Here is a 14,064-nt window from a genome sequence, read left to right as displayed (position 1 = left end):
TCTTTCCCTACCTGCCATTTCCTACACTGTATCAGGGGCTCTCAGAACTCCATGCCTGTTCCCTCTGTCCAGATGTCCCCTTTCCTATTTCTATTTCAATTAATATCCTACATCTCTCAAGACTCAAACCAACCACCACCATCGCTAGGAAGCTTGTTCTAACCTCTTCCTCCAAGTAAGCAGGCCTCCTTTCCTTTTGTCCGCCTCTGCTCCCCATTCAGACTTCACTCCAGTGCCCGCACCCCCTGGTCACTTTTGTGTGTTTCCCTGCAGGCTTCCCTGCCCTTCGGTAGTCCTTGTGTTTCCATAGTTGGCTCCTTATAAATGACTGTTGAGTAAACAAATGAATGGATGGATTGGCCTTCAGATCCTTTCATGTAATAAATACCCCCTTCTTACCTCACTAAGTTCTCCTTGTACAGAACACTGGTCTGGGGTGGGCTCAGGGTCATGCTGCCATCTTCGTCCCAGAGGAAACTGTCTTCTGTCCAAACATAGTAGCCATTGGTAAGAAGTCTGGAGCTTCGGCGACAGGTAAAGTGGGGGCCAGTCAGGGGATCTATGGAGCAGCATTCAAAGGAGCTGTCGCTTTCCAGGAAATCACAGGTCAAACTAAAGAGGAAACAAGGCAAATCCTTTAAATCTCCATCCAGTACATCCAGTCCCATGAAATCCCTGTTTCTAATCACTGAAAAGGAAAACATCACTTTGCATTCATGGCTACTAGTTACTTCTGCAGCTCTAAGAAGGTCACTCTTATCTTCTCAGCTTCATCTCCTCACCCATGAGAGCATTAAGCTACAGGGCATTTAGCGCTTCCTTCTGTTTTAAACACTTAAGTGAAAATGTTATGGCTTGTCAGTTTCTTTACTGTGTTAGGCATCTACACCATTTATAGTAATCCATTTTCCTAGATGGAAAAATTACAAAGCTGCCCATCTGGGATGTTGGGAGCTCGTAGTCCCCTCCACTCCCCTTTCTTCGATTAGCCCTCCAATTGCCATAGTCTTACTTTTGTCACTGTAATAGACAAATTGTATCTCCATAGCCACCAGACAGTCAAACAGATCTTTCTGGCTTTTGCTGTTTTCCCTCTGGGTCAGCTGCACAAACGATCATGTCGTTACCTTCCCTGATTCAGTATCTAGGGAATTCTCCTATTTAGTTGGGTAAATCTGTATGTGTCTCAGGTTTGAAAAACAATCACATGCCTGTGTGATTGAAAGGCAAACTCACACCTCATGCTCTACTGAATATCTGATAAATCTTTAAATTAAAAAGCCTGTTCACAATACATACACTGAAGTTAGTAAAAAGACTATTTTAAATGGGTATTATTTATTGAGAACCTACTATGGACCTGGCCCATACTTCATGCTTCATCTACTTTACACAAACCTCCCTAAAAATTAAGTATTATCATTTATATTATAAAGCAGGAAAAGAAAATGAGTTGCAGAAAGGCAATATATAACTTGGATATTTTACATAGCTAGCAAATGGCAAGCTAGGATTGAACCTTGGTCTGTCTGATTCCAAACATGTGCTTTTTCCACACAGCCTGCTTGCTCATCCTCGGTAGTTCCCTTAAGAGTTACAGAAGACCTAGAATTTACAAAAAGGGGCAGGTTCTAACACCAATGCATGATCTCTTATTGCCATTGGCACATTTCATAAAATACTAGACGATACATCAACTGATATCTGCATAAGGAATCAAAGACAGAGGGACAGAAACAAGAAATGCAAGGAAGGCGAAGAAAAGAGGTTTCTCTCTAAGGAAGAGCTTGAACAAAATGGTTGGTTCTACGTTTTCATGGAATGTGACATTCGGCCAACTTGTGCACTGGTGCAGAATCTTGTTGCTCTTATAAAGTAGAGCATGTTTAAAGGAACTCCAGTTTGAGAAGAAGTAACCATACACCAGTCTTCAGTAATTTCCCCAATCATCAAATAAACAGCTCACATTTGCCCACACACTGACACCCCACCCCCCAAAAAGATTCATTGTTAGGTTAAGCAAGTTTCCATTTTGTGTACACATGGGACTGAATATTTTCACCCACCGAAACTGGATGATAGCTACAGTGAATATTTTTAAACCATGAATACAACAAAGTAAGACACACAGGAAGAGAACTCGAGTTTTCTTGAGAAAAGCCCCACGAAGTACCTTGGGAAAATGCACGAGGGAGACAGCTGTCCAGTACATTCTCTCTTGGAGCCAGAAGAACCTGTGACATTAAAGCAAATGAGGGAGAAGCACGAATTTATCATTAAGCAAATAAGAAAGAAGCACACATTTATCACACCTCACCAACATGCATGATTGCCACCTGTGGACTTTAAAGGAGGTGGGACTAGCCAACACACCAGCAGTGGATACTCCAACTGGTACAATCATCCAGGGTCAGAACTAACACAGCTTGTCACCAGGCTGCTACTTCTGGGAAGCCAGGGGTAATCTAGGAGCCTCTACTGTTTCTTCTCTCACTCAACACTCCTTGTGAGGTTCCATAGTACAAGAGGAGGCAATAATAAATCATTAGCATCAAACTGACTCATGAAAAGGAGGAAGAAAACATCTTGTGTGAAGCTGTAGAAAACCCAAATCAATTACCCAGTGTTCTGGTTATTTTAGCTTACTCAGTAATTTGAGCAATTCAATCATCTGCCTAGACTCTCTCTCATTAGTGCCTTTTAAGGCATTTCTGTTATAAAATAATGAGCAGAAGACATTGGTGGTAGAAAAAAAAATAGTTTTGTTTTATATAAATGGTTTTCCAGTGTATAAAGCCTGTAAGTATTCTTAATTAAAAAAAAGAAAATCCATTCATTCTTTGCAGTTTAACCAAAGCTATGCAACATATTTCAATTGGGGAATGTTTCCTTTGATTAATTTCCAAAGCTGTAAAGCAGATTTTACATCGTAGGGTAATGGTGTGAATACTTCTCATAGACAGGCTCAGTGAAACTTGATTCCATTACTGACAATTAACATCTGAGACAAAGAAAAGAATTTAGACTTTCAGATTGGGCTGGTTGATTTGTCAAGAGAAAATTGTAGGTGTGTGAGGGAGGGTTAGAAGCAGGGTTTGGGGAGAAAATGACAAGAGGAAGGAAGGAACTTGAAACCACTACCGTTTTAACAACGCCCTTATTTTCTGCAAGTAGCTATCAAAATCATTCAGTATTTTTTTTATAGACAAACAGTTTTGCATCTTAATAGTAGCTGATAAACAGTCTCCTTTCACATTTATGCGCAGGCATCTAAAAAAAACGGTGATTTTTTTTTTTTCCTACTAAAAGAAAAATACCACATGTCTCTCAAGGAAAGAAATGAAGTCAAAATCCTTGCCAAAGGGAACACTGGCATTTACAAAGCACAAGCAACTGACAGATGGTTAATGGTGTGAGTCTCAGCAAAATCAAAGCAAGGAAATTGCTAAACGAAGTCTCATCATTCAAAAGATAATTGCGTGTAGCAGTTCTCCTACATTGACTTGCCACTGGCGTTGACATCAGTTGAGATATTCGGTACATCTTGGGGAGGATGCTTGCTCAAACTTCACAGATTTTCTGCAAAAGACATTTAAAAAAGGTGAATTATATATTAAAAATAGAAAAATGATGCCAAAACAGACGGCATCTACTAATTGCACTAGGCAGATTTGTTTACTGAAGTAATACAGACATGAAGAACATAATAGAACTGAAGGCAGGAGCTGGCCTGAAGGGCCGCTGAGGTTGTGTCTGCCTGTACAATTTTGCATCACACTTTCTATTGTCTTGCTTAGTGCATCTCAATAACTTCTGTCTGTAAACAAGAATAACATTTTATTGGGGAAAGCGACACTTAATAAAGGTTGATTTTTAATCAAAGTAAAATAATAAAAATGAGTTACGTGGTTAGGAAATCTGAAAAGCAATTGGTTCTAGAGCCCCCTGAAGGAACATCTTGCATTTTCATCACCCAAGACATATCAACCTCATTATCAGGTTTCAAACAGTGCTTGGGGATTGGTGTCTGTCTTTCGCCCAACACCTGGAACCGTTGACAGGTAGTCATACCGAGGGCTGGTGGTGTTTGTACTTGTCGACAACCTGCACGTTCCTAAGAAGCAGAAGCAACATCGCACTAAAATAGTATGCCACTACACAGATTTCAAAGCTCTGTTTTCATTAACATACAATTTACTTTCTCAACTACAAATTAAACACATATCCGAGTGTGTAAACGATGTAAACATTGATCATTTACCGCTCAGTACGTAGGCCTATCTTCTGTTCACTATTACATTTTGTATCTATCATAATCCTAATAGCTCTATAAAGTAGGACTACATTCTTTTCTGATTTATCACCTCTATCCACATTTTTAAAAGGTGGTGACTAGTAATGGACTGTTTTTGAAGCCATCATACATTAAATCAAATCAGGATAATTCTATAGCTCCAAATTCATTCTTTCAATAAACTAAGCACAAAAACCTGTTAGAAAATATAAATCCTTAATTATACAGGGACGTTTGGAGAAGTGAGACCTGGAAGATCTCTAAATCAAAGCACACTTTCATAGACTTCATTAGTTTGGAACATAAAATAATATTGTTTGCACTATAATATAATGGTATATCATTTGTCCTTCTGATTTTTTGATTGATACAATATGAGTATGTGCAACTCAAATTACCCTGTTAGTTTTCCCCAAGGATTAAGTTTAATTTTTTAAGCCAACAAGTCCTGTGGCAGAAAGCAGTCTTATCACTATATCTTACACATACTTGCAGCAGGCTACAGACACTATACTAATAGTTTATCGAGTATTAGTAACATTGAAAAGAAAAAAAGACTTCAGTGACACCTCTAAAACTTTTCAAGACACAGATCCTATTTACTAGTTCCACCAAAGCAACACATCTGTCCTGGAAAATAATTTGTCCATACATGTTCTTTCCAAAGGGAGTTCCCAGTCTCCTCTTCCCACCGATAAGTAACAAAATAATTACTGAAATATGAAGCTTCCTGTGGTTGACAGCGGAGAAGTCCAAGACTTCAGCAGTTCTTCAGCTGAAAATAATTTCAGAATGTCAACAGGTAGAGACGTCTCTTAAGAAAGGGAAATCCCATCTTTCCCTCCTTCTAAGAGATGCCTGCACACATCTCCATGTGCAGGTGTATGCAGAGAAGTTTCGTGTTGTTCTTTTGGCTGTTTCCTGGAATAGAAAAGCATGTAGTTCTTGGGAAAGTCAGCGTTGTAACCGCTTTTGTTTTCTTTCAAAAACAGCCTGCGTCACCAGCCGCTGAGAGGCAGAATGAGGTCACACTTCCTGTCGGGCTCACATCAGTGGCATTCATGCTGAGGAGCATGGGGAAGGCTCAAGACAATCTCCTGGACCGGCAGTGGGGGGTGGGCAGCCCATGAATCAGGCCAGCTGCATACATCATGGCCACTGGAGAGATGCTTTTCTGAGCTAGCTAATCACCCCTAGTTGCGAGAACATAAGAAAAGCTTTCAGAGTAGCAACATTTTTGCTTATCATCTTCTGGCCATTTTCAGTAATGAGTAGTGCATAGTATGGTAATTTGCCTAAATCAATTAAGCTCAGTAGGGATAACGCACTGATGCATTTAAATTCAGAATACTATTAAATGCCAGTAGCTGGATCTTATGTAAATGTCTGTAGTGGCAATATGTTGATTTAGCAAAGGCTGGGCTTTACAAGAAACTCTGTGGGTGGCATTTTACATTTTATATTAATATTTTAGCAGAGTTCAAAGAACTTCATGCTGTTGGGGGGTCCTTATAAATCTCTGCAATTGCATGTAATAAAAGTAATATACATTGAAGCAGTATCGAGGTGCTTTAAAGTCACAGAGACGGAGATTCAAATTTTGTCAGTCCTATCCGGTCTGTGACCTCAGATCTGTGATTTAACCTCTTTGAGAAAGTGTGGTATTTAGACACAATGGAATATTATTCACCTTAAAAAAGAAGGAAATCCTTCCATCTGTGGCAACATGGGCGAACCTGGAGGCCATTTTGCTAAGAGAAATAAGCCAGACACAGATGGACAAATATTGACATAAAATACTTATGTCATAAATATAAAAGCAGAGGGTAGAATAGTGGTTACCAGGGGCTAGAAGAAGGGGAAAACAGGAAAGTATGGGTCAAAGAGTACAAAGTCTTTGTTATGATAGATGAGTAAGCCCTAGAGATCTATTGTGTGGCACAGTAGCCATATTATCGTTAGCCATATTGCGTTGCATACTTAAAAATTTGCTAAAAGAGTAGAACTTATGTTGAGTGCTCTTATTACAAAATAGATGATAGGTAGGGCAAGAGGAAACTTTTGGAGGAATGGATATGTTTATGGCATTGATTGTGGTGATGGTTTCTTGGGTGTATACGTATCTCCAGACTCATCAAATTGTATAAAAATGTACAGCTTTTTGTAGGTTAATAGTAGCTCATTAATTTTTTTTTAAGTTCAAGAAAAGTAGGTTTTTAAAATAGAGACCACTATAACACTATAAAACTTTTTAAAACGATAATGTGCTTTGTGACTACACACAAAGGAAATGTTCTCACCATTTCTCCAAATCATTTGCAACGGAAACGTTTTGTTCAGGTAACATCCCCGAAGACTTGTGTTCTAGGTCCATTTTTCAAAACCTTTAATGTGCTGTGAATCACCTGGGAATCTGGCAGAAAAGTAAGTAGGTCTGAGGGAGCAACAGAGATTCTGCATTTTTAACCATCCCTGCATGAGACAAAGCTGCTGGTCCACTGGCTACTCTTTGAGAGGCTAGTGACTATACTTTGGGAAATGCTATTGACAAATCAATACAAAAATACTACAGCCAATAAACAAACATACTTGTGTGCTTGTTTAAATCCCTCATGTGCTCATGATGTCCCTTCTACCTAAGCCCCATCCTCTTCGGCTCTTGTCTGTCCCTTTAAATGGCATCACCTTCCATCCAATTACGCAGGCCAGAAGCTTGTGAGTGGTCAACACTATCCCCTGTGTAGCTCTTGAATGTGACACTGTCCATCTCCTTTGTCACCTCTGGAGCTCCAGCTGCTACCTTCTCTCACCTGAAGTTCTGTCTCAAATTCAACCTGTCGTTCTGCCTCTTTCCAATACATTCTCCAAGCCAGTGCAGAATGAGCCTTTCTTTATAAATACATGCTTATGTTGCTTCTCTGATTAAATCCTTCAGTGGCTTGTCCTTGCTCCTCTCAGATAAAGTTCAACACCATCTCCCCAGCCTACAGGGCCCTGGGGGATCTGCTTCTGCCTATTTCCAGTCTCATCTTTTCCTCCCCACCTCATACCCTCAACCAGACTGGCTTTATCTCAGCTTCCCTAGCTTGGTCCTACCTCAGGCCCTTTCAACAGGCTATTTCCTTTGCCTCTGACCTGTCCTTCCCCAGACTCTGTCTCTCCTACTCACCTTGTAGGTGCAAATAGCTCTTTCTTGGAGCAGGCTCCCTGTCCCTCTCAGATCGGGTTTTAGGTCTTATAGCACTTGGTACCTTTCTGTTGAAGTGACCATCATTAATTACGGTTCATGAACCAGGTTTTCACTGGTGTTGGTCTCTCCTGCTATACTGTGAGCTTTGGGAAGAGAGAGGGACAATGCTTTTCTAGTTTCTATGTTAATTATAGTTTCTATGATTAGCATAGTCTAATGCATAGAAAGCACTTAAAATAAATGAAAAAGATCTTTATACAATCTAAGTCTGGCTGGGCTCTTTGCCACACAGAGCACAGAACTTTACTGGGGCCAGAAGCACATACATGAGCCAAAGCCTGGAAAGGCTAATGATCTGGCAGGTGCTGGAGGCTGGACATTTGATTACAACAATTATACTATAGTAAAAATCAACCCCCAAATCTAAGTGGGTTGTAGTAATAACCTCTTACTGTCCCACATAGTGGCTCTGAAATGTGTCAGCTTGGCCAAGCTGAACTATATATGCCAGGATTCCTTTCCCTGTATGTTCCGGATTAGGAATGGGCTGCAAGTACAATTTGTGCAAGATTTAGAAGATGGAGTGGAGCAGGGGCGACAGTTATCTTTCAAAGGTCCATGTGGGCCAGACTCTGTTATAGCTCATGTACTTTTTCACCAACCTGCTTTCTGACTGCATGGACTGCACCCAAAGCTCCAGTCCCCATGGATGGCTTCCCTCAGCTTCCAAAATCCTGGTCCAAGAGTGTGGCTCTGCAGCAAGAACACACGCTTTTCCTGCAGGGTATCCACAGCAATGGCATTGGAAACTCTGAGATGGGAAGAGGCCAACGTGGGGTTCAGTGATGGATTCATGCTCCAGTTGGTTCTCCATGAATTCCTGTTGCCCTTGTTCACCCCCACCTCATGCCTATCTTTCGATCCTGACCAACTGCCTTACAACTTCAGGTTCGGCACCCCTGAAATAGTCAAGCTGAAACTCTTTTACCAGTGTCTGTAATTTAAGGTTCAATCCTTACTTTAAAAAATCACATATTCTTTATCATTCCTAGTGGTTTGGCTTCTCAGCTTGAACCTGATCAATACACTTTGTCTTACATATAAGGTCAAATCCTTATTTAAAAGTCTCATATTCTGCGTCATTCCTAGTGGTCCTGCTTCGTTGCTTTCATCTGACCAACCCACCTAGTTTAATGTTGGCTGCAAATTGGCTGTAGCCCTGTTCCTTGTGCCTTAATTCCAGGAGCCAGGCTGGAGGATCAACTTCAATGGGCGTCATGTACTTCTTGAGACAGAGGGAAAAGAACAAAAGAGCTGGCAGAAATAATAATGGCTTTTTAAAGCTTCTTTTCAAAACTGGCAACAGAAATTTCTATTCATATTTCAATGGTCGAAGCAGATTGCATGGCCAAGTTCATTGTCAAAGGGGTAAGGAAGTACCCTCCTCCACAGGGAAGCACTGCAAATCATGGGGCAGTGGGTGGGGACCAACAACAGATGTGTATTGAAAGTAAGCAGAATGACTTGAAATGGTTATGTGATTTAGTACGGTCCTCCATGTTGGTCACAAATATTTACCTGCCTCTCTTACTTTCCAAAATGCTGTATTTAACTTCCTCTTCACAGAAAACACTCCAAAATCCCATTCAATGATGGCAACAGAATTCAAGTCCAGGATTTCATAATAATCTCTACACCAGTGTGGTTCCTCTTGATATGGAGGCTTCGAATCAACCTTCCCCCTATGCCCAGCATTCAATACTGGAACACAGACAATCACTTCCACTGAAACTCTCTCGTTAAGAAAAGGGAGCAATGGTTGTTCCATGGAAATTTGAAAACTGAATGGTCAGACACTAAGAGCCCTGTACCCTGTGGACAGGATAAGAAAAGACCCTGGTTTTGCTTCCCAAGAGGGGCAACTCAGGAAGCTGTTTGTGGCTCTTGGCTCCACCCTCTGGAAAGTAAAAGTCTTTTCTTTTCCCTTGTCGTTGGCTACCTCTGAAGGTTAGAGAATGTGTCTTCCTTGGGCCTGAGCAACTTTTCCATCCACTTCCTGTTCCTTGAAGTTGGAAAGTGGAGAGGTTCCTTGAGCCCTGAATTGTCACAGTCTCTGATACAAAGCTGCCACCTCTTTGGCTACACATTTTATTGAAAACAGTCCACAACTTTATATCTATTTGATCACAAGAGATATCCATACTTCTAATCCTTTTGAGACATACCTATTACTCTGTTTTTAATTGCTGGCAACCTGAACTTGTCAGACTATCCATTTCCTGAGTATATGTGATGTGTCATGTGAATAAATTCATGGGAACTATCTTTGAAGGGCTCTCAAATTGTTTGGTTTTAAGAGAATTAGATTATGTTGCCTTTAGATTGTGTTACCTTTAGTTCCTTTATAGTTCCTTTGTCATAACACCGGAGTATCTCACTTACAGATGGTTGTTGACAAATGAACTCTCTAATGGTTTCTTCTGGTTTCTAGTACCTACAATTTCTATACAATTTGATTCACTGCAGTATCTTGATTATTGCCTTTACCTTTGATTTTTCTTGTAATTGAGGTTCTTAAACTTCCTTTGTAACTAACGTGTCTTTTTAGGATTCGAACAATATTTCTTGCAAGTAGAATTCCAGTGTCTCAAAAATGTTCCAGATATGTTTGCAAGAGTTGACATTTATTTGAACTGCACTAGGAATAACTTTTTTAAGAGAGACAGACTGAGAAATGGGGGGTGTGGTCAGAGGAGGAGGGTGGATTAGCTAGTGAAAACCCTACCATAAAGCCTTAATGAGGGCTTACATTCTTGGTGGCAAGAACAGTGTTTTATTCATGTCTGTAATCCTTAGCAGCAAATACAGGGCTTGACACAAAGTAAATCCTCAGAAAAGGTATGCTTTCATAGAATCCTGGAGAGTGAAACTGGAGTTACCCTCAGAGATTCCAATGACTAGATGTATGGGTCCCTCTGAAAGGTGTGAGAGGAAGATTAGGAAACACCTGGCACTTGTAGATCCGTTATAATTTGCAAAACATGAAAGCCTTGCTCCTTTGAATTTAATTCCCATTACAGCTCTGTGAAGTAGATTTAAAATTCCCCTTTACGTAGAGGGAAAGAAAAATCAGAAAAGGGCCTGTTCCCCAAAATTCTAGTAACAGTGTCAGGTCTAATTTACAACTCCCGGTTATTTCCAAATCCCTGGCTCTAATATGCTTGGGAAATACTAGTACAGTTAATGGAAGTAATAATAGTAAATAACAAAAGCCAAAATTAGAGGAGGTGCAAAGTATCTGCAGAGAAGGTGCAAATCAAAAGCCCATCCTTTGTCCTTGTATTGCAAGGGGAAAATCCATTGAGAAATTGAGAGTTGATCCCTTACTCAATGCTTTTCCATTTAGGAAATCTTTACCTTATTTTTCTTTATTATTTCTTCCTGCTCTTAGGTAACATGATCATATGTCTCAGTTTGTCCAGGAGTGCCCAGAAATCCATCTGTTCTTGTGTAATTGTTAATAGCACTTCTTTCCACTTTCAAAAGTGTCTAGGCTTGGATGACAAGTGTTATGGTCACACCACTGCTTCAGGACAATCTCAAAAAGTGTAGTTCTTTGTCAATCATGTCTCTTGCTGCATCTCCAAGCTTTTGTTGGGTGAAACATATATTTTTTCTATTTTATGACCTTTACTAACAAAGACTGATATCTTAAAATCATTATTGCCAAGCTAAAAAATAATTAAAAATCTCAGAAACCCAGATAGCTTCTGAGTAGCATATGGACTTCCAGTAAAAATAAATAAAGTTGTCTAAAATGTCCTATCTTCCTTATGATTGACTCCTTCTAAGAAAGCAGCATATAAACCCATAAATCTTAGTGCAAAATACATTAGAAATGTGAGCAGAATGCTGTGTGGACATATGGGAAAGATGATATCTCTCTTGTCAGGTTTGTACATGGCCCAGAGGTCCAACGACCAGAAAAGAAATCTGGAACAACTATCACTTCTGGTCAGTTGATAAAGGGATACAGTGACAGAGGGACGAGTTCTTTGACAGGTGAAGGAAGTGATGTTAGTACTATTTGCAAAGATTTTTAAGCACCTGGGTAGAGAGATATGCTAAAGGTGTCCACTGTAGCAGTTTAGAGTCATACTCAGCCAGCCAAATAAAAAAACTGCAAGCTTTGAATTGCTTTGATTTTCATCATTGGTGCTAATTAGAAATATTAAAGGAAAACACAAAAACAGATTTTTTGTGTGTTTTATATGTGATCAAGAATATCTGCTAGTTAGTAGTGACTTTTTCTCCCTTAAAATAGGTATACATAGTTGTGAAATATTCCAGGAGATATTATAGTTCCATATTCATATTTTTAATGTTGGGAGGAATTTTAGTTCAGTGATTTCTGCCTAAGGACCGTTGTTTCAAGATAATTTGCCCCTTGCTTGTTTGGTTCTGTTCAAACACAGCTGTAAGTTCTTGCTTTCTATATTTGGAGATGGAGCGATGGCTAACATTAACCATCTGGTTGAGGGGTGTGTTGTGTGAGAGAAGGGGATATAGCAATGCATAGCTCGCTTCACTGCATGGCTTGGGAGTCATCTCTAGACTTTTCTATATCTTGTGTCCCTGTCCTGATCTTGACCCTTGACTCTTATCTGGCCAAATATCTCACCTGATGGGATCAGCCCCTGGCAGGTTCACTATGGATTCATGAGGCTGAAAAATGACAACAGAACATTCTTGGGGTAAAAGGGCTTATACCTGACTTTATTCTCACAGCAGTAGGTCGAGCACTGGAATTGAGTCTGAATCCAGCAGTCTGCATATCTGTAATCCACCTCCATCTCTGCCTCTGCCCAGAGTGGAGCTCTTCATATAGTGACTCATTCAATAGCAGCTCATTGCCAAAGGATGTGGAGGCATTAGCCTAGCAGTAGGCTAATTACATCATCAAGTAGTTCAGGGTCAGGTGAGGATCCTGGCCATTAGGAACTTCCATTTTCCCCACACTCTATATGGTCAAAAGAGTCAATGATAACCTATGTTAGTTTTCTATCAGTTTTATCAGACTAATGCCTCCTTTTTAGAGTTAATATTATGTAACAGCCTCTGCAGTTCTATTAAATTCATAGATGATATAAACAAGCTACATACATTAACTTGAAAAATAAATGTAATGACCTAATGATAATATAAGAACAAGCTTTATGGAAATAATTCATAATAAAAATAACACATATTTCAATACACAAGTATTCAGCCATGACTCACAAAGAGACATAGTGAAGTAGTCATGTATTTGCATCTAAATTTAGATTTACCCTGAATGTAGTAGGTACAAATGTAATGATACAGCTACATTCTCTCAGTGCCTCAAATACTATGAGTCGCCTTGACATTGGTGACATGATTTTTTAAAATGGGATAAACTCTTGGAAATACTCATTAAAACGGACAATCTTCCCTCAGATTACATAGTTACTTCCTTCCTGAAAAACTGCATGGATACATTAAAACCTTGAAAAAATACTTTGTGCTTATGTGTAAAACTAAGTTCTAGGCTCAGGCAATTTCAAACAGATTTCTCACCATCAAGAATGTTTGGAGGTGCATTCAAAAGTTACACATGACCTGGGGCAATTCTTCAAGTTATGGGACTGCACTGTGCATTCAGGATGTTAGCAGTGGTGGTCCCTCCCCACTAAATAGTAGCTGTGCCCTTCCCCAGCCATGTAACAAATAAAAATTCAACCCCCACCCCCATTCCCAAAGTGTCCTCTAGGGGATGGTTTTGACTCCATTGAGAACATTCACCTATACGATCCACTCAAGCCAGGAATTATTTATATAAGCTCGTTTCCATTTTTTTCTTTCAAGTTACATTACTGAAGGGGTCCCTTGTTAAGTCCCTATTAAAACAGAAAATTCATCTTTTCAGAATACATTGGTGGATTCTCAATGAACAGTGGAGTGTGGATATAATGTACATTATCCTTTATGTGTTTATCTAAATTATAAACAACCTCAAACTTTCAGTGATTTATAACAACACATATTTTATTTTTCTTTCACGTACTGACCTGTGGCCCAGTAAGGGTTCTGCCCGGGTTTAGTTAATTAGCTGTAGGCTGAAGCTTAGAAATTTGATCACTGGAACTACCACTGCTGCTGGAGAAAATTTTTTTATTGTGAACATTACTAGCAGCTTCTGATAATATGGTATTCAGTGAGAGAGTCTAATTGGTTTGGCTGAGAAAATCACTTTAGCTTCAAGGAATACTGGGGGTCTTGCCAATGGGTTTCAACCTTAGGCAAGTTCACTATAGATTCAATGTGACTAAAGAAATTGACAACAAAATGTTCTTTGGGGTGAAAGGGTTTATTACCCGGCTCATTCTCCCGGCGGTAGGTCAAGCACTAGCATCTCTGCCTCCGTGCATAGCACTGGGCGGAGCTCTCTATATAGAGCTATAATAGCTTATTGCCTAAAGGTGTGGAAGCGGTAGCCTAGCAACAGGCCAGTTACATCATCAGGTGGTTTAGGATCTGTGAGGATCCTGGCCATAGGAAC

The 14,064-nt window shown here is 39.9% G+C and overlaps 1 protein-coding gene across 3 annotated transcripts in view; it reads right to left on the bottom strand.

The window, feature by feature from the left end:
* TMEM71 (transmembrane protein 71) overlaps positions 1 to 5,436 on the bottom strand; it is a 44,271-nt gene extending 38,835 nt beyond the window's left edge. Inside the window, exons 1-4 of one of the 3 annotated variants that reach the window (XM_036890541.2) lie at positions 5,009 to 5,436; positions 3,498 to 3,579; positions 2,174 to 2,234; positions 400 to 612 (exon numbers count right to left, since the gene is read on the bottom strand). In XM_036890541.2, the coding sequence (XP_036746436.2) occupies positions 400 to 612; positions 2,174 to 2,234; positions 3,498 to 3,543 (320 nt within the window). In that variant the 5' untranslated portion in view covers positions 3,544 to 3,579; positions 5,009 to 5,436. The remainder of the gene's footprint in view (positions 1 to 399; positions 613 to 2,173; positions 2,235 to 3,497; positions 3,580 to 5,008) is intronic. The other 2 variants (XM_036890539.2, XM_057497734.1) reach the window with 2 other exon arrangements.
* Positions 5,437 to 14,064: the final 8,628 nt, after the last annotated feature.

The sequence above is a fragment of the Manis pentadactyla genome, chromosome 3, assembly GCF_030020395.1.
Source record: "Manis pentadactyla isolate mManPen7 chromosome 3, mManPen7.hap1, whole genome shotgun sequence".
In the NCBI taxonomy this organism is placed as follows: domain Eukaryota; kingdom Metazoa; phylum Chordata; class Mammalia; order Pholidota; family Manidae; genus Manis; species Manis pentadactyla.
Note: the sequence above shows the minus strand (reverse complement) of the source record. Positions and strands in the feature narration are given on the sequence as shown.